Here is a 22,090-nt window from a genome sequence, read left to right as displayed (position 1 = left end):
TGGAGTATGAGGTAGGGCGCATCATTGATTCACGGTGGATGTGCCGGAGGCTTCTGTACCTTATACATTGGAAAGAATATTCCCTTGAGGATCTGTCATGGGTTCTGGCCGGTTCTGTGCACGCTGATTGACTGGTGTGGGCTTTTCATGCCAGAGAGCCTGAGAAACCTGGGGGTCCAGTGGCCCCCCGTTAAGATGGGGGTACTGTCATGGTATAGGACATGGTTCATGTCCTGCTCTCTCAGGGTTAATATTGCTGGCTCTCTTTCGATCTGGGAGGGGTATTTATACACACTCCAGACTAGGATTCCCTGTCAGCTATACTTTCGTTTAGTCTGTGTGTCTGACCCCTTGAGTGTGTGCTCGGTTTGCATTTGATTGTTTGCTCTCCGTGCTGTACTCTGCTTGTTTGTTCTGTTGGCTTTCTGACCTTTGGCTCCCTTCCTGACTATCCCTCCGTCTCACCCCTCGGTTACCTCGTTATCCCTTGGTTTTGATCTTGGCACGTTTAACTACTCTCCAGTGTATATAGTCTCCTTTGCACCCCGGCGTCTGGCGTCGCCCTCGACCACCACCTACCCTGTCATGTGGTTCAGGTCCTGTTTGCTACCCGGTGAGTTCCTCACTGCTCTGTTCTCAGCTCTCTTGTTGCGGCGCGCAGTTCTCCCCGCAGCAGTAATACCCAGGAGTCGTGACAAAAACATTGGGAGATAGGTGCGTCAGAGGTGAATCACACAACTTCTCCCAGATTCTATGGAGTTTTTGGGGACATTCTCTATTCCTATACTCTATATTCTCATACGGTATTATATTTACAATTTTTTTTTTTTTTTAAGGTGCCATTCACTCCATCCATCACTTTCCTGGCAAGGAAAAGAGTCTAATAGATAAGAGTTCTATCATACTGTGGCCAAATTTCCTCATCCAAAATTCTCAACACACACTGTTTCGGCACACAATCAATTGGTGCCCCAATTATTCTTGAAAATGTAGAAACCACTTCACTCCAATATCTAATCACTGCACAGTTCCAGATAAGATGCCAAAATCCCCTATTCCCCACATTTATTACAACCATCAGAGGATAATCTATCAAACCTATATAGTTTGAATGGGGTTAGGCTAGATTGATGCAAAATATATAATTGTATTAATTTATTATTGTCAGCTGGTGATACCATTGTGTGGGCTTCTAAATTGTCACTCCATTGTTCTTCAGTTAATGAGGTTATCAATTGTCGCAATTTGTCTTCCACAGGAAGTTGAGTGGATGCAATTTTTTAACTAAGCACAAAAGTATATAGTGTGGAAATTACACCTGTAGGGCCCTGAGTGATAAGTACACCTCTTGGTGGGCATCTCGATAACCTCATTCTGGGATGTTGGAACTGGTGCGTAATAGCATGTCTCATTTGCAGATATCTATAAAAATCTCTATCCCATATTTTGTATGTATTTGGTCAAATGATAACAGTACTTCATTTTCAAATACCTTGTCCAATGTTGTTATTCCATATTGCTTCCAAGATATACGATCTTGTGGTTCTGTCCTCACTAAATAAGGCTGGCTCATTGTAGCTATCCAGTCAGCTAAACCGCTATACCGGGTCCAATAAGGAGACTGTGGTTGAGTCTGTGCTTTATTAAACGTAGTGGTATATTGATGCGGTGAAACTGTGAACAATGATATACATAGAATCAGTGCATGGTAGGGAACAAATACATACTACACATGATAAACGTTATGCATTACTGAACTAGGAGTGCAACTGGTTAAGCTAGGCTAATATAGAGCAGAGATATCTACAGAGAGCATAAAGACATACCGGCAATGCAATCGCAAGGGGGATGAAGTGTAAGCTTCTTTCCTGGAAGGCAAACTGGAAGTGAAATGATAATGGAGGGAAATGTAGGCTGAGCTACCATAATGCATTGCAAAGGAGGAGGAGAATCAGACATAAAAAATACATAACAAAAAAATACAACTGTCAACATGACTCTGACCGCTAGAGGGAGCCAAAGCACTACAAATAAAGGTATGAATATATCAAGTCCTGTATACTGGCTGAGAAACTGCAAATTATGCAAACAGATAATTGGAGGTAACAAATTAGATGGCGGAGACAGAACACTCCCCGTCTGACATCAACGGATGTCACTACTCCTTTCTTCCGAAGGCAACAATAGGACCAGTTCAGATACCGGTCTGGAAAATGTCTTAGGTTCATTCCCTTTGGTCATCCTTAGTTCAACTTTGCGGACGTTGCCGTCCTTGCTGGGGAACGTTGCGGTAACTAGACCAAGTGGCCACTGGTTCCGGTGAATTTGACAGTCTTTCACAAGAACAAGGTCACCTACGTTCAGATTAGGTTTAGTAGATTGCCACTTCGTACGTGGCTGCAGGGTAGACAAATATTGTTTGCGCCACCTGTCCCAGAAAGTATTTGCAAGACTTTGTACCTGTCTCCATTGGCGCTTGTAGAGGTCCTTAGCGTCAAATCCTCCTGGAGGGGCACTGGACAGTCCCGTTTTCTGGGTAAGTAGAGTAGCTGGAGTCAATAACAAGGGCTCCTCAGGGTCGTTAGGAACTGGAACCAAGGGTCTTGCGTTGATTATAGCTGCAGCTTCTGCCATGAAGGTGATTAGGCTTTCGTGGGTAAGCCTCGCTGCTCCTTCTTGAAGAAGAGTGGAGTCAAGAATTCTCCGTACTAGACCAATCATTCGCTCCCAAGATCCTCCCATATGTGAAGAATGAGGTGGGTTGAATGACCATGTGCAACTTTGGTCACTGAGGAACCGCTCAAGAGTCTTATAGTCTAGATTTGAAGGTATTCCCAATTCCTTTGCTGCACCGACGAAGTTGGTACCTCTGTCTGAGCGTATGTGCTTGATAGGACCACGGATGGCAATAAAGCGTCTTAAGGCATTGATGAAGCTTGACGTGTCGAGGGACTCGATGACCTCTATGTGGACGGCTCTGATTGACATGCAAGTGAACATGACTGCCCAACGTTTACTATTGGCTTGGCCGCCTCTCGTACGACGTGTAACAACTGACCAAGGCCCAAACACATCGAGACCAACGCTGGTAAAGGGAGGGTCTGAGCTGAGTCTATCTGCTGGTAGGTCGGCCATTTTTTGGGTTTGAGTCGAACCACGAAGCTTACGGCAGGTAATACATTTGTAGATGACACTACTGATGAGTCTCTTTGCACCAATGATCCACATGCCAGCAGATCTGATGGCTCCTTCTGTAAATAGTCTTCCTTGGTGCTTGACCAGATTGTGGTAATGTTGTACGATTAGGTAGGCAACATGACATTTTCCAGGAAGTATAAGAGGGAATTTCTCCACAAACTCCATCTCAGCTTCTTTGAGTCGGCCTCCTACTCTCAGTAGGCCACTGTTGTCGATGAATGGGTCGAGTTTTCTCAATACGCTGCTCACTGGTATTGGAGCTTTATTAATGAGACATTGGATTTCTGCAAAGTAGGTTTCTCTTTGAACAGTGAGGATGATGTGATTTCTAGAGAACTCTAAGTCAGAGGTAACATATGTATCTTTACAAAGATGCCAACCTTTACATTTTTCTGTGCCACAAGTTCTGGTGGTCCTGAATGAGCGAGCTATATGAGTCAGGCAGGTAATGGCTCGAGTAAGTGACTTCCAACTTGAGAATCTGTCGAACCTGCAAGATCCAAGCTGGATAACAGAGGTCGTTGTATGAAGTGTAGACACCTGAGGGCGGATTTCAGCATCTGAGTCCTCTCCTACTAGTTCAAAGGTGTCTGGAAAACATTCCTCAACGTACAATAGTTTTGGTCCTGAGAGCCACGTTGTGCTTCCTAGTCGACTTGCGTCAACTGCTCTAGTTGCATGATCTGCAGGATTCTGGTCCGTGGGTATGTAATGCCACTGCTTTGGATGAACTGATCTCCTGATTCGTAGCACTCTGTTATTAACATAAACGTAGAATCGCCTGGTTTCGTTGTGGATATATCCCAGGACTACTTTGCTGTCTGAGTAGAACTTGGTCTGTGTCAGGTCGATATCCATTTCGGATGCGATGAACTCCACTAACTCAACAGCTAGGACTGCGGCACAAAGCTCTAACCTGGGTATAGTGTGCTCTGGTTGTGGTGCGAGTTTGGCCTTTCCCATAATGAAACCAATGTGGCACTGACATTTGGAGTCTACAGTTTTGAGGTAGGCAACAGCGGCAATTGCTTTGACGGAAGCATCTGCAAATACGTACAGTCTTTGGCTCTGTATCTCAGTAGATGGCACAGGGGCGTATGGTCTTGGCACATTCAGGTTGGAGAGTGCCGCTAACGAGTTCTTCCACTCTTCCCACTGGATCCTCTTATCAGGCGGCAGAGGTACATCCCAGTCAGATGTTTCCCTAGTTAAGTCTCTTAGTAGGGCCTTGCCTTGTATAGTAACAGGAGCTGCGAAACCCAAGGGATCGTACAGACTGTTGATGGTAGACAGGACGCCTCTACGTGTGAAAGGCCTTTCTTCCTGGTTGACCTGAAAGGTGAAAGTGTCTGACTGTAGATTCCAGAGAAGCCCGAGGCTGCGTTGCATTGGTGCGGGGTCTGACCCCAGGTCCAGGTCTCTGAGACCATTACATAGGTCCTGAGAAGGGAACGCTTCCATGAGTTCTTGGCTGTTTGAGGCTATTTTATGAAGCCTAAGGTTCGAGCAGGCAAGCATGTCCTGGGCTCTCCTGAGAAGACTGATGGCAGTCTCATTTGAAGGCATGGCTTTCAGACAGTCGTCGACATAAAAGTCCTTTTCTATGAATCGTCTGACATCTGCTCCCTATTCTGCTTCTCCTTCCTGAGCTGACCTTTTGAGTCCGTAAATGGCGACTGCAGGGGAAGGACTGTTGCCAAAGATGTGCACTCTCATGCGATACTCTGTGACTTCTTTAGTAGGATCATTGTCTCTGTACCAGAAGAATCTTAGGAAGTTCCTGTCTCTCGCTCTCACAAGGAAACAATGGAACATTTGCTGGATGTCAGCGATGAAGGCAATGGAATCCTTACGGAAGCGCGTAAGTACTCCCAGCAGTTTGTTATTGAGGTCTGGTCCTGTCAGTAGAACGTCATTCAGGGAGACATCATTAAATTTGGCACTGGAATCGAACACGACTCTAATCTGGCCTGGTTTCTTAGGGTGGTATACTCCGAACATGGGTAGGAACCAGCATTCTTCAGAGTCTTTGAGAGTGGGAGCTAGTTCTGCGTGACAGTTTTCAAAAATCTTTGACATGAAGGAGAAAAAGTGATCTTTCATCTCTGGTTTCTTTTGCAGATTACGTTTGAGAGAGGAGAAACGTTGTAATGCCTGATTTCTGTTGTTCTGTAGATGTAGTCTGTGGGTTTTGAAGGGAAGAGGTGCGACCCAGCTGTTGGTCTCATCTTTAACGAGTCCCTTGTCCATTACCTCTAAGAACAACTTGTCCTCTACCGACATTGCCACTTGGTTGTCCTGCTTAGTTCTCTGGAAAACTGTGCACCCCAACTGATCCTCATAGCTTCCCGACACTATACTGCTGTCGTGAGTAAAGTCTATTGAATGGTTGGGCAGTTGGATGCTGTGTGGCAGTTCCCTGACATGGAACTCATTGTTGCAAGGTTGAAACAGAGATGGTCGTCCTTTCTCCAATGTATTTGTCAGCATGCTTGTCACGGAAGATGGGGCGTGCATGCGTCCCAAGCATACGTTGCCAATTATGACCCATCCTAGGTCTAGCCTTTGGGCATAGGGAGCATTGTGAAGTCCATTGATATGACGTCTCACTTTATGAACCTGCAGGATATCTCTCCCCAACAGCAGAATTATCTGGGCCTGCTGGTCGAGTTCCGGTATAAGGTGTGCTATTCGTTTTAAGTGAGCGTGATGGATTGCTACATCAGGTGTAGGGATTTCAGATCTGTTGTCTGGGATCTGGTTACATTCGATGATCGTAGGTAGTGGTAGGCAGAATTGACCGTCTAATGACTCGATTTGGTAGTCTGTAGCTTTCCTGCCTGCTGTTGTCACAGTACCTGCACATGTCTTTTTAATGAGTAGGGAGTGCTTGGCCCTTTGATGTTGAATAGGTCAAAGAACGTTGATCTAGCCAAGGATCGATTACTTTGATCATCCAAGATAGCATACAGTCTTACAGCTTGGTCTCTATGGCCCTTCGGGTATACTCTGACGAGGCATATTTTTGAACAGGACCTACTGTCTATTGTCCCTTTGCAGACCTCGGTACATTGTGAAGTGATCTCTGGCGTAGCTGTATCAGTGTTCCTTTCCTCCCCGCCATGCTCACTGTCAGCTGGCGTGTTTTGTGTACTCCATGGAGCTGGGCCAGGGTGTAGAGCGGTGCTATGATCTGTGGTGCCACATTCTGTGCATTTTACACTGACCTTGCAGTCCTTGGCGAGATGAGAGTTGTGGACGAGCAGCACTTGTAGCAGATACCGTTTTCTTTCCGGAAGCTTCTGCGATCTGGCATAGATTTTCCTCTGAAGGCTCTGCATTTCAGGAGAGGATGAGGCTTCTGATGAAGTGGGCACTGCTTGTCAGGGTCCTGCACCTTTGTCTCTGATTGGGAGCAGCCAGCAGACCTGTAATTAGAACCTGGAGAAGAAACATAAGTCTTGTGTACTGCCACAGATGTTCTGCGTGGATTTGCAGGTGGTGACGGTGTGGCATATGGCATCGCAAAGTCAAAGCTGGGATCGTTTCTAATTCTCGCTTGTTGGTGTATAAAGTCTACAAAAACGGAGAAGGGAGGAAATGGAACACTGTGTTTGTATTTGTACGTGGAACCATGTGTGAGCCACCTCTCCTGTAGATTGTAGGGCAACTTCTGGACTATAGGGTTAACACCTCTGGCTGTGTCAAGAAATGCAAGTCCCTGTAGGTCGTCCTCGTATTTGGCAACTTGGACTTCCTTTAGTAGGTCGCTTAGCTCTCTAAGTTTCTGGAGACCTTTGTTAGATATTTTAGGAAAGTCATCGATTCTTTTGAACAAGGCTCTTTCTATTACTTCTGCTGAGCCGTAACACTCATCCAGCCTCTTCCAGATCTCTTTGAGGCCGGTCTCAGGGCGGTTTATATTAATGTCTCTGATTCTTACTGCGTGTTTGACTGACTCTTCTCCCAGGTATTTGACTAACAGGTCTATCTCTTCCCTGTGTTGTAGCCCCAAGTCTCTAATGACATTTTGGAAGGAAGCTTTCCAAGCTCTGTAACCTTCAGCTTGGTCAGTGAATTTCATAAGTCCCTTGGCAACCAGTTCACGTCGTGTGAAGAACTTGGCAAATTCTGTTGTGAACCGGTTGTCAGTGGAGTACACTGGTGATGGATCGCCCTGATAGTGATGTGAGGTGCGTTCGTACCTGTTAGTGTCCTCAGGGTGGCGCCAGCCGGTGTCATATTGCTTCGGTCTGACGTACGGTGTGTCAGCAGGGTGATCCACATTGGTTACCTGGTGAGGGGCAAGGTAGTCATTAGCAGAGTTGTTTTGCCTCACATTTTCGAGTTTGTTTCTGTCCTGGAGGCGAGCCTCATGACGACTTTCGCTCCTTTCGCTGGAGACGTCGCATTCTTGTTTTGATACTGGTTCAGGGTTATAGTTTAGATCAGGAAGTTCATTAACATACTGAGATGTGCGTTGTGGTGAGTCTTGTAGTGGAAACTCCAGACTCGACATACTGCTTTGGCTATGCAGCTTGGGGTTTTGTATGGCTTCTAGTGATTCTGCTTCGGCAAGGGCTGCGGCAGCTTCTCTTTTTGCTGCTAGGCTTTCTAAGGCGGCATCCACACGTGCCTTTTCTAACTGCGACCTTCTCTCTTGATCGGCTCTCTCATCATCTATGCGTGCTTTTTCTAATTCAAGTTGCATCTCTTGGTCAGCAAAGCTCGCTCGTATTTTGGCGGCTTCAGCATTTGCGCGGGCAATGGCGACCGCGCTGCTGATGGATGTTGTCTTTGAGGAGACGGAAGTAACAGATCTTGTTCTATGCGATTTGTGAGACATGGTGTCTTGGGAAAGTGCTTGGCTGTGCAGAGATTGCTGTAGCTGTATTTAGTCTCTCTGTAGCCGGTGACTTGAATCCCACTAGATGGATGGCTGCCGTTTCACTGTTCTGTCCTCACTAAATAAGGCAGGCTCATTGTAGCTATCCAGTCAGCTAAACCGCTATACCGGGTCCAATAAGGAGACTGTGGTTGAGTCTGTGCTTTATTAAACGTAGTGGTATATTGATGCGGTGAAACTGTGAACAATGATATACATAGAATCAGTGCATGGTAGGGAACAAATACATACTACACATGATAAACGTTATGCATTACATTTAGAAGGCTAGTAACTGAACTAGGAGTGCAACTGGTTAAGCTAGGCTAATATAGAGCAGAAATATCTACAGAGAGCATAAAGACATACCGGCAATGCAATCGCAAGGGGGATGAAGTGTAAGCTTCTTTCCTGGAAGGCAAACTGGAAGTGAAATGATAATGGAGGGAAATGTAGGCTGAGCTACCATAATGCATTGCAAAGGAGGAGGAGAATCAGACATAAAAAATACATAACAGAAAAATACAACTGTCAACATGACTCTGACCGCTAGAGGGAGCCAAAGCACTACAAATAAAGGTATGAATATATCAAGTCCTGTATACTGGCTGAGAAACTGCAAATTATGCAAACAGATAATTGGAGGTAACAAATTAGATGGCGGAGACAGAACACTTGTAATATCTTAAGATGTGGAAACTCGGGGTTGTCCCATAACTGAGTCTCATCCACCGTTTACTTTCTTTCCAGATCTGTATCGCAAGTTTATGCACAAATAGTAATCCCTGTGGTGGTTTATAGGATCCCTCTAATATTACCCATATTGAAATCCTATTTAAAAGTTGCAAAATATGAGCCTCCACATTAGACGGCTTATCATCCCTCAACCAACTTTTTAAATAACACAGCTGGCGAGCTAGATAATCTATCTATATAATCATCTAAGGGTCACTTCCGTCTGTTTGTCTGTTACTGAAATCCTGCGTCACTGGGAATCAACGACGGGCACAGTCCGGCCGCGAATTCGCACCTTCCCACTCTCCGTCAGTGCCCCCTCCATACTCCCCTCCAGTCAGCGCTCACACAGGGTTAATGGCTGCTTTACACCACGTTATGCCGCGGTGTAACGCAGTCCGGTAACGCTGCTATTAACCCTGTGTGACCAACTTGTACTATTGATGCTGCCTATGCAGCATCAATAGTAAAAAGATCTAATGTTAAAAATAATTAAAAAAATAAAAAATCATTATATTCTCACCTTCCGGCGCCTTTCCCGCTCCTTGCGACGCTCCGGACCTAAGAATGCATTGCGGTCTCGCGAGATGATGACGTAGTGGTCTCGCATGACCGCTATGTCATCATCTCGCGAGACCGCAATGCATTCTTGGGACCGGAGCGTTGCGAGGAGCATCGCTAAACGCCTGCCCTTGATCCAGGGGCCACCGGAAGGTGAGTATACTATTTTTTATTTTAATTCTTTTTTTTAACAGGGATATGGTGCCCACATTGCTATATACTACGTGGGCTGTGTTATATACTGCATGGGCTGTGTTATATACTGCGTGGGCTGTGTTAAATACTACGCCTCTGCCATATACTATGTGGGCTGTGCAATATACTACGTGGCTGTGCTATATACTACGTGGCTGTGCAATATATTTCGTGGCTGAGCAATATACTACGTGGCTGTGTTATATACTGCGTGGGCTGTGCTATATACTATGTGGGCTGTGCTACATACTATGTGGGCTGTGTTATATACTACGTGGGCTGTGCTGTATACTACGTGGCTGGGCAATATACTACGTGGCTGTGTTATATACTATGTGGGCTTTGTTATATAGTACATGGCCTGTGTTATATACTACATGGGCTGTGTTATATACTGCGTGGGCTGTGCTATATACTACATGGGCTGTGCTATACACTACGTGGGCTGTGTTATACATTGCGTGGGCTGTGCTATATACTACGTGGGCTGGGCTATAAACTACGTGGCCTGTGCTATATACTATGTGGCTGTGTTATATACTAGGTGGCTGTGTTATATACTAGGTGGCTGTGTTATATACTAGGTGGCTGTGTTATATACTATGTGGGCTGTGCTATATACTTCTGCAACACCAAAAAACCATCCTTCACACAATATCAAGTAAAAACCATAAATACTTTATTAACAATACATATAAAAACAGTGATGAATAAAATCCACAATACAGGAACAAAAGGTGGGCTATCCAGGAAGACCACTCTCAAATATAATAATAACTAAATGCTAATACATAACATATGTGCCAAGTGACCATATACATATATGCAAAAAGAAATATAAGTAAATAATACAATATAAAGTAAATACACAGTGTATATATAGTGTTACCTATGGAGCGCTCCTGGAGACCCACCACACCCGACGCGCGTTTCGCAGTGAAATGCTTCGTCCAGGGGTGGTTGGGTACTAGCCAGAGAAGGTATATATGTCCCTGAGGACCAATCAAGATGGTGAAAAAGGTAATTGCGGAATGATACACTCCTGTGTACGCACATGTGCAAAGCAGAAACAACTAAAAAGTAACAAGACATACGTAAGGAACAGAACGCCATGGCCGCGGTATACACACCTGATCCGGTAATTTAAGTAAGCACTTACAATGTCTCCTTTCTATTCCGTAGCTAAAAACCACGCACCGACACAGTTGACGTCATATCCGGTGAGACCCCTGTAACCATGGTCACCAAGCTAACACAAATGCCGCGTCCTGGATACACCACGCTTCACCGCGCGCACAAAGCGGTGACCATTTCCGGTACATCAGAGACGCATCTTCCCCACACACATGGTCCCAGCTGATGTCATATCCGGTGAGACACACGTAACCATGGTTACCAACAACATATTCTCAGCGCGCATTTTAAAAACGCCGTAAATACCGGCACAGCCAAACCAAAAAATCATAGCCAATATATAAAGCCGACATGCCGATTACGAAAGGTATATGTCCCGCCGACATACCTTCTGGTGTGTGTGACAACCAGAACACATGAAAAACTTGGCACATAATAATAATGCCAGAAAAAAGTGGAAAGTGCAAAGTGCAAAAAGTGCATAAGTGAAAAACAACGCAAAAATACCTGAAACAAAATAATATTAAGACAATAATCATATAATGATATAAGTATATAACAAGGAGCAATTAAAGCCCCGATGTAAATATAATAAATAATAAACTGACAATAAGGTGCATTAAGAACTAAAACTGCATATAAATATAAATATAGTAGTATACAAAATACAACACCAATATAGAAAAACAGATACATAAGTGAATTAACAGAGTGAAAAAATACAACAATTTAATAACTCTTGCATAATAAGCACATGGGCACAGGCACATATAATCCGAGATTCAAACATCCAAACAGCATCATATAAAGGCAGAAGGTCCAGTATAAAACAGGGGTATATCAGATGCCGAAAACATTCCATTCCAGTTATCCAGTTGACAAATCTACAACCACCAAGATCCTACAAACAGACAAAAAAACAAAAACATATAATTAAAATAAAATAATAAAACCGGCTAAAACCAAAATCCAAAAGATCGCTACCATCAATAATCTGTATAAATCTATATGAATCTAAAAATGCACCTCAAACGGATCCATCCAGATCAAACTGGTAGGAAGGGGGTATAACTGTTATGATCATTGAGACCCAGGGGCACAATGGTATCCAGTTTGTAAATCCATCTTGCCTCCCTCTGGGCCAACATCCTCTTCCAATTTCCACCTCTCTGTCCTATAAAGACCCGATCAATACCCTTAATCCGCAACCCACTTGGGTCACACCCATGTAAGGCCTTAAAGTGTCTTGGAATGGGTTTTAGTTTTGAGGGGTCCTCTATCGTCCGTGCCCCCTCAATATCGAGAACGTGTTCTCGTATCCTCCTACGAAATTCACGTGTCGTCATTCCGACATAGATGAGGCCACACGGGCAAGTAGCATGATAAATCACAGCTCTGGTCGTACATGTGATGGTATGAGTGATTTGATAATGTCTATTGCCCTTTGAATTGGAGAAATCAGAAGCTGTATCCACATTGAAACAGGCAAGACATTTACCACAGCTGGTGCATCCCCACCTTGGGCCCCGGGCTCCAAAAATAAATTTCTGGTCCGGACCCTTGTGGTAGCTATGCACCAACTGATCCCTAAGGTTAGGAGAACGCCTAAAAGCGATAAAGGGACGTGGTCCCAAACATTTAGCCAGAACTCTATCGGTCATAAGGACTGACCAGTACTTGTTAATAGCTCTCCTTACATCTTCACTTCTGGAATGAAAATCCAACACACAACGTACCTGGTCAAGATTTTTGTCCTTCCTGTGTTTCTGCAGTAAAGTGGTTCTTTGACTACATAGTGCCTTTTGATAGGAGCAACAGATAGTCCTCTTTCCATACCCGCGATCCTTAAACCTTACACACAAATCTTGAGCTTGTTTCTCAAACAATTCATTACTAGAACATATTCTTCTGGCACGTAAGAACTGTCCAGTGGGGATGTTTTTAATTAAATGGTAAGGATGCTGTGAAGATGAATGTAAGAGGGAGTTAACAGACGTTTCCTTCCTAAATAAGTCTGTATAAACAGTACCATCCTTTCCTACCATAATGGAGATATCCAAGAAATCTATTTTATGTCTCTCGCACTTATATGTCAGCTTGATATTTCTGACATTGGTGTTCAGTACATCGATGAATGTACCTAATTCCTCATGTGTGCCCTGCCATATCATCAGCACATCATCGATGTATCTCCACCAAGAGACCACCTTATGGCTTAATGGATGTAGATTGGTCTGAAAAATTTCCCTCTCCCATAAACCCAAAAATAAATTTGCGTAAGAGGGCGCACAAGACGCCCCCATCGCGGTGCCTTGTAACTGAAGGAAAAAAGAATCTCGAAACATAAAAAAATTGTGTGTCAAAACAAAATCTAAAGCCTTAACCTTATATACTATGTGGGCTGTGCTATATACTTCGTGGCTGTGCAATATACATGGCTGGGCAATATACTATGTTGGCTGTGTTATATACTACGTGGGCTGTGTTATATACTGCATGGGCTGTGTTATATACTGCGTGGGCTGTGTTAAATACTACGCCTCTGCCATATACTATGTGGGCTGTGCAATATACTACGTGGCTGTGCTATATACTACGTGGCTGTGCAATATATTTCGTGGCTGAGCAATATACTACGTGGCTGTGTTATATACTGCGTGGGCTGTGCTATGTACTACGTGGGCTGTGCTATATACTATGTGGGCTGTGTTATATACTGCGTGGGCTGTGCTATATACTACGTGGGCTGTGTTATACATTGCGTGGGCTGTGCTATATACTACGTGGGCTGTGCTATAAACTACGTGGTCTGTGCTATATACTAGGTGGCTGTGTTATATACTTGGTGGCTGTGTTATATACTAGGTCGCTGTGTTATATACTATGGGCTGTGCTATATACTTCGTGGCTGCAATATACGTGGCTGGGCAATATACTACGTGGCTGTGTTAAATACTACATGGGCTGTGTTATAACTCGTACTGCGTGGGCTGTGCTATATACTATGTGGGCTGTGCTATACACTGCGTGGGCTGTGCTATACACTGCGTGGGCTGTGCTATATACTACATGGCTGTGTTATATACTACGTAGCTGTGTTATATACTACGTGGCTGTGTTATATACTACGTGGCTGTGCTATATACTACGTGGTCTGTGCTATATAAACTACGTGGGCTGTGCTATATGCTACGTGGGCTGTGCTATATGCTACGTGGGCTGTGTTATGTGCTACGTGACTGTGCTATATTTCTCTGCTGTATCTGTGCATCATGAATCGTGGTATGTGTTAAAGGGGGGGGCCCACTGAGACTTTCGCCTGGGGCCCTCAAAAACCTGGAGCAGGCCCTGGCTTCACTGATTGGTCATGCCCGGCCGCGAACAATCAGTGACAGGCGCAGTCCTGCCGCAAATTGGCGCGGAATTTGAACCACGCTTCGCTAATTGGTCGCGCCTGGCCGGCCGAATCCTGTGTGTAAATTGCATTATTCTGAAAACTTCATAAATAAACTACATACATATTCTAGAATACCCGATGTGTTAGAATCGGGCCACCATCTAGTCTAATATATAAAGCTGTATGTATGTATGTATGTATGTATGTATGTATGTATGTGTGTATGTCCGGGATTGGCTTCAGCACCGTTGCAGCTACAGCCACAAAATTTTGCACAATCACACGTCTGGACCCCGAGAGCGTCATAGGCTATGTTGTGAGGCGAAATTTTAACACCGCCCATTCCAGTTCACCAAACAATTTTGCCCCTATCTACATAATGGGGAAAAAGTGAAAGGAAAAGTGTTGGAGGCAAATTGACAGCTGCCAGATGTGAACAAGGGGGACATAAAGAATGAGAACGATGGCGCCAAAGAGTATATACCATACAGTTGCTAAGGTGGGGCCCCGACATGGGATACTCACCACACATGGGGATATGAACACACACACACAAAATGCGCCACACACTACCACGTGCTTGAACACATATACCACCCTCAGCACACATTTCACCACACATACATCAACCTCGCCACATAAAAGTCGAAAAACAAAAGTCGCCACTCAAAACTCGCCACATGCAAAACTCACCACATGCAAAACTAGGCTCAAGCAAAACTTGCCACATGTGCAAAACTCACCTCATGGAAAACTCGCCACACGCAGAAAAATTGCCACATGCACAAAAGTTGCAACACATGCAAAAGTTGCCTCACACAAAACTTGCACATACTCAAAACGCACCACACATAAAACTCGCCACGTGCAAAACTCGCCATGCGCAAAACTTGCTACACTAACCTGTCACATGCAACTCGACACACAAAAAGTTGCTACACGCATGTCGCCACACAAAACTCAACACACACGACACATGAAACTTGCCCTAAAACACACACAAGTCTGGCATTATCCTTCAAAAATAAAAATCTGATTAATAAGCAGACAAACTACAAGAGAAACAAATGTACCATATAGGAAATATGGCAGCTGTCAGTCACATGACCTGTCTATTATGTGTATGCGTGAGCTAATATATACTGCCGGGGGGAGGGCTTTCTGTTGGCTGGGAATTTATCAGGCTGCCAATAGCAACCAAAGGAGTAGCTGGCCGACAGCACACGGATGAACGGATGCACGTCCTAGTTCCACTGGACCCCCATGGAGAGTGTACATACCAGATAAAAAATGAAGGACAGCATCCAATCCAGGTGAAAGTGTTCACAAACGAATTCCTTTATTTGCCAAGGTGCCTTTGCACCTTGGCAAATAAAGGAATTCGTTTGTGAACACTTTCACCTGGATTGGATGCTGTCCTTCATTTTTTATCTGGTATGCCAATAGCAACCAATCACAGCTCAGCTTCTATTTTGCTACAGTTAATCTGAGCTCTGATTGGTTAATATAGGCAACAAAGGACATTCTCAGTATAACAAAAAAGCTTATGTGAGGTAATAGCATGTCAGTTAGGGTGTGTTGGTGGAAAGGCTGATGTCAGTCACATTACCTCTATGTGAGAGGATAGAGAAACTGCCAGTTACAGACTATTTTTACCACAATAATGCCTCATAAGAAAAGGAATTCCAAGGCACGAATGTCAGCTGATGCGAAAAGAAAAGCTGCAATACGGGCCAATGAAAAATGTGAAGACCGAGAAACAAAGCTGACACACATGAGAACAGCAGCTGCTTCCTCAAGGGCCAATGAACTTTCTGAGGAGAGGGAAGCGAGGCTTGCAGACTTGAAAACAAGAGCTGCTTCCTCAAGAGTCAATGAAGTTAGTTTTTGCCTTTTTAATAATTACATTTCTATCTTTGTTTTGCGGTTTTTGTGTGCAGAATAAATTTTTGTTAATACATTCTATTTTGCTAACAGCAGTTATTAACCCGGGGCGAAGCCGGGTAGTACAACTAGTTTAAAAATAAATCGGGTACTGCATGTCCGCCCTGGCACTTAGGTCTCTGTCGGGCGTGAATAATAATTTTAGGCCTTGTTAAAGGACGCCATCATACTGTGTATTCTTTTAAAGAATACCTTGGGGATCATAATTGACGAAGACTCCAATATATAGAGACAATTTGGGAGAATAATCATTTTAAGAAGATTAATTCTTCCTGCTGCAGAAAGAGGGAGTTGGGACCATTTCTCACATTTTTTTTAATGATCTCAGTGAGAGTATATGTTATCTTTCAAATATATAATTGAGCTTTTAGTAATATTTATACCAATATATTTAAATTTGACTACTTGTAAACCATATTCCTAAGGTCCAGACATATTTTTAGTAAGCGGCATAACTGAAGATTTGTCCCAGTTTATTTTAAGACCTGATTGATTAAATTGATTGCTCTCGGAAGGGATTGCTCCACTATCAACAAGAAAATAATTAAATAATCCAACCTCATCCAATCTGGCATTTGCTGTGATTCCTTCTACCATAGGGTCTTGCCTTGATTTTAAAGTGACTCTGTCACCCCCTCCAGCCGTTAAAAACTAAAAGAGCCACCTTGTGCAGCAGTAATGCTGCATTCTGACATGGTGGCTCTTTTAGTTATTGGTGCAGTCAAAGCAGAAATAAAGCGTTTTATAATTTCGCAAAAATACCTGTCTTTAGTCCTGGAGGCAGGTCTTAACCCCCCTGCTGCACACGCCACACTGCCGTCACTCAAGGCTTCTTCGGCGCCGGGCGCCGCCCCCTCCGCACTGTTTTCAAATCAAATCCGGCGCCTGTGCTGTTTTGTTCTGCCTGGGGCAGGCGCAGTGAGCGCTGCCCGTCTGCCCTCAGATGCAGTCTCGCAGACTGCGCCTGGCAAAGTTGCAAGGTTCGTTCCCAGCGATTGCAAGGTTGATCGATCAGCTGAAGATACACACGCTGTAAGGCTACGTTCACATTTGCGTTGTGCGCCGCAGCGCCGGCGCCACAACGCAAACAAAAACGCAGCAAAACGCATGCACAACGCTGCGTTTTGCGCCGCATGCGTCCTTTTTTTAATTGATTTTGGACGCAGCAAAAATGCAACTTGCTGCGTCCTCTGCGCCCGGACGCATGCGCCGCAGGGACGCATGCGGCGCAAAACGCAGGTGCGACGCATGTCCATGCGCCCCCATGTTAAATATAGGGGCGCATGACGCATGCGGCGACGCTGCGGCGCCCGACGCTGCGGCGCAGACCGCAAATGTGAACGTAGAGTAAGGCGGGGGACCTGGGTGAGTGGCTGACAAACGCAGTGCGCATGCCCAGGAATCCCAGCCCCGCACTGTGCATAATGCATAACACACTGCGGGCCTGGGATTCACAAGCTGGGTGGCCGCACAGGCGCAGGACAATCCCTGTCCTGGATTGCCTCACACCGTTCTGATTGCACATTTAGCGTTTCCCACTCCCACACTACCTCCTCATCCCGCCCTCTCTCTGTTGGTGTCCCTCAAGGCTCTGTCCTGGGGCCCCTACTTTTTTCCATCTATACCCTTGGCCTAGGACAACTCATAAAGTCCCATGGCTTCCAGTACCACCTGTATGCTGATGACACTCAGATCTACCTCTCTGGCCCAGATGTCACCTCTCTGCTGTCCAAAATCCTGGAATGTCCATCAGCCATATACTCTTTCTTCGACTCTTGCTTCCTAAAACTCAATGTAGACAAAACTGAACTCATCATCTTTCCTCCATCTCACGCATCTCCCCTACCCGATCTATCTATTATGGTAAATGGCGTCACGCTCAATTTTCGCACCTGAAATCCGCTGCCTCCGAGTAACTCGACTCTGCCTTGTCCTTCAAACCGCACGTCCACACTCTTGCCACCTCCTGTCACCTCCAACTCAAAAATATTGCCAGAATCCATCCCTTCCTCAGCCCTCAATCTACTAAAACTCTTGTGCATGTAGTCATCTCCCGCCTCTATTACTGCAACACCCTCCTCTGTGGCCTCCCCGCTAACTCTCTTGCACCACTCCAGTATGTCCTCAACTCGGCTGCCCGGCTAATCCACCTCTGTCCTCGCTACTTCCATGTTTCTCTCCTCTGCAAATCCCTCCACTGGCTCCCAATTCCCCAACGAATCAAGTTCAAACCACTAACACTGACCTACAAACCTACAAAGCCATCCACAACTTGTCCCCTCCCTATATCTCTGAACTAATCTCCCAATAACTTCCCTCACGTAATCTTCGATCCTCCCACGACCTCCTACTCTCCTCCAAACTTATTCATTCCTCACACAACCGCCTCCAAGATTTCTCCTGAATATCCCCCATTCTCAGGAATTTCACGCCTCAACACGTCCGATTAACCACCACCCTCGGATCCTTCAGAGAGAACCTGAAAACCCATCTCATCAGGAAAGCCTACAGCCTGCAATAACCATTCTGCTGCCTCACCACCACCAGAGCTGCTGCACCCCCGACCTTCTGTCTCTTTCCCATTATCCCGTAGAATGTAAGTCCGCACGGACAGGGTCCTCTCCCCTCTGTACAAGTCTGTCATTGTAAAAAAATTTTTTTACTGTAAACGATATCTAGAATTCTGTTTGTAACAAATTTCTCATGTAAAGCACAATGGAATTAATGGTGCTATATAAATAAATAATAATAATATAATAGGTAGATAAAATGACAGAAAATAAGTGATTCATAGTAGAGTCCTGAGACAAAAGTACAGTTATAGCACAAAGTCAAATAGGTAATTATCAGCAATAGACAATATCATGTAAGAATATGAGGATAAATCCAGGCCAAGAAAAATATCACATATAAATACCCAGGTTCCAGAGGGCTCCAGTGTATCCACTTAAAGGCATATACTGGATCCAGCATACTGGATACACTGGAGCCCTCTGGACCATAAATAATGTGAAGACCCTTTGTTTTTCCACAGACAGATGACGAACATGAGTTGGGGTTTATTTTTTGCTGGATGAGTAAAGTTTTTATTGGTATTATTTTTGCCTACTTAACATTGTTCGGTGACTTTCTATTCCGTATTTGGGAGGCGGAATGAACAAACAGTTGAGCACTTCGCTCTATTGGCTCATCCTATGATGTTTTCTATTAGTGTGATCTATCAATGTCTTGGTGAATAATTCAATATTTTTATATAACTTGCCATTTTCATGGTTAGTAAGTATAAATGTTCAAAAATGTAAAATTCATGTATATTTTATTCAAAAATAGTTATTGGTTTTATTCTTGGCAGATTACTGTATGAGGAGATTAGAAGGACAGCTGACATCTTCAATTTTTAAATCAGATGATCTTGAGATCCCACAAGATACAATTGAAGTGAATGCCATTATTCCAGATATACCATCATCCCTTCACAGCAAAGAGCTGTCATCTGATCCTTTGAAACAGGTCCTGTCTTCTGATTCGTTACCAACTACTAGGGAGAATCAATGTCACAAAATAAGCAGTAAAAAACGAATAGCTCCTAAAGTAAAAAAAACAGAATATGGAAATAGTTTTCCCCTCGAAATGTCTTTTCCAAATAGATCAAGTCGTATCAACCATAAAAATATTCACACAGCAGAGAATATATTTTCCTGTTCCAAGTGTGGGAAATGTTTTAACAAGAAAGCAAATTTGGTTAAGCACCAGAGAAGTCACACAGGGAAGCTGCCTTTTTCATGTTCAGAATGTGGAAAATGTTTTAACTGGAAATCACATTTGGTTAGTCACCAGAGAAGTCACACAGGGGAGAAGCCATTTTCATGTTCAGAATGTGGAAAATGGTTTAACCGGAAATCTACTTTGGTTAATCACCAGAGAACTCACACAGGGGAGAAGCCTTTTTCATGTTCAGAATGTGGGAAATGCTTTAACCAGAAATTTTCTGTTGTGCTACACCAGAGAACCCACACAGGGGAGAAGCCTTTTTCATGTTTAGAATGTGGGAAATGTTTTAAAAGAAAATCCAATCTTGTTTCTCACCAGAAAATTCACACTGGGGAGAAGCCTTTTTTATGTTCAGAATGTGGAAAATATTTTAACCAGAAATCAGATCTTGTTGGTCATCAGAGAATTCACACCGGTACAAAGCCTTTTTCATGTTCAGAATGTGGAAAATGTTTTAACCGGAAATCACCTTTGGTTAGTCACCAGAGAAGTCACACAGGGAAGAAGCCTTTTTCATGTTCAGAATGTGGAAAATGGTTTAGCCGGAGTTCAACTTTGGTTAATCACCAGAGAACTCACACAGGGGAAAAGCCTTTTTCATGTTCAGAATGTGGGAAATGTTTTAACCTGAAATCTGATGTTGTACTACACCAGAGAACCCACACAGGGGAGAAGCCTTTTTCATGTTTAGAATGTGGGAAATGTTTTAAAAGAAAATCGGATCTTGTTACTCACCAGAGAATTCACACTGGGGAGAAGCCTTTTTTATGTTCAGAATGTGGAAAATGTTTTAACCAGAAATCAGATCTTGTTGGTCATCAGAGAATTCACACCGGTGCGAAGCCTTTTTCATGTTCGGAATGTGGAAAATGTATTGCACTAAAATCAAATTTTTTAAAGCACCAAAGAATTCACACAAGGGGGAAGACTTTTTCTTGTTCAGAATGTGGAAAATGTTTTACAAAGAAATCAACTCTTGTTACACATCAGATAACTCATGCAGAGGTGAAGCCGTTTTAATGGAAAATGTTTTGTGAAGAAATCATCTCTTCTTAGTCACCAGATCAGTCACACAGGGGAGAAGCCTTTTTATATTTTTAATGGTGGAAATGTTTTTCTTGGAAAAACACACTTTGAGCAAGAAAAAAATCTTGCTAAGAAGTGACTGCATCTTATAGACTGGAGGTAGGTTCCTGTGACAGAAGAGAACAATAATACAGTGCCCTTCTTGATCTCTGAGAGAACTGCTCTCTCCTCCAGCCCACACTTATGTAATTGATTGGTACAGAGCAGGAGAGGAAGGTACTTTGACCTGCACAGACTCTGCACGTCCTGAGTGACCAGCTAAAGAACCTTCCACCCGTTTAGCTCAAGGCCCTTTCAGATCATGTAACACTGTTTTACATATTTTCCAAAGTTGTCAGGTTCAGTTATGAAACGAGCCGTTTCTTAATGATTTTGATCTCCTGAGTTCAAATCTGACAATAAAAATGTTTAATTCTCTCATGCTTCTAGGATATCAAAGAGTTTTTATTTTACTGCTACAAATAATTAATGCATAAAATATTTACTTTTGCAAATATAAAGATGCATAATATTTTGTGTGAGGAGCTGGCCACTTACTATAGAGTATTGGACCAATGCACGTAGAGCGGAATCCAATGTTTCCATTCAGTGACAGTAAGCAGAGGAAGACGTGGTAGTTTTAACTTATGTAAACATAAGGCCAGAAAGAAGATTGCTACAGATAACTGTAAAACAATCATTCTATTAATCTCATCAGTATCTTAGGGGCCTCAAACCATTTTTCTCCTAGCTAATAGACCCATTATGTTGCTAGGGATAGCAGACCCAGGATAGCCATCACCCCTGGGGGTCTCACATGCAATCCCATGTGATGGGTTTTTGGAATATTTTTCATTCTTTGAGCTATAACCAATGTTTATAGGGGAGGGTACATTTCTGCTAATTCAGGTAGCTGATCCCAGAGAGAGAGGAAAGGAAGCCACATGTATTGTCAAGGAATTGGTGGAGTGACATCAACGGGGAAATCATCCCCACCGGTCAGAAATCCGCAGTTCGCATTCTGTCAAAAGACAGCGCGAGTGCTCAACTTTGATTGGAGTTAAGAAGTTTACCTCCAGTCACTGGTGTCAGCTGATAGGACTACTGCTCCCATCAGCCCACGCATGCTGCCGCTAATAGCAGCGAGAACAGGAGAAGCTGATGGCAGTTTTCATCAGCTGGCTCCTGCGCTGTAAAGAAATAAT

The 22,090-nt window shown here is 43.9% G+C and overlaps 1 protein-coding gene across 2 annotated transcripts in view; it reads left to right on the top strand.

Annotated features, from left to right (window-relative positions):
• Window positions 1-21,328, top strand: part of LOC143766345 (uncharacterized) — a 51,080-nt gene extending 29,752 nt beyond the window's left edge. For both annotated transcript variants that reach the window (XM_077253962.1, XM_077253961.1), the window contains exon 8: window positions 19,402-21,328. In XM_077253962.1, the coding sequence (XP_077110077.1) occupies window positions 19,402-20,840 (1,439 nt within the window). In that variant the 3' untranslated portion in view covers window positions 20,841-21,328. The remainder of the gene's footprint in view (window positions 1-19,401) is intronic.
• The last annotated feature ends 762 nt before the right edge of the window (window positions 21,329-22,090 follow it).

Source organism: Ranitomeya variabilis, chromosome 4, assembly GCF_051348905.1.
Source record: "Ranitomeya variabilis isolate aRanVar5 chromosome 4, aRanVar5.hap1, whole genome shotgun sequence".
Classification (NCBI taxonomy): domain Eukaryota; kingdom Metazoa; phylum Chordata; class Amphibia; order Anura; family Dendrobatidae; genus Ranitomeya; species Ranitomeya variabilis.
This window is presented reverse-complemented; position numbering and strand designations above follow the sequence as displayed.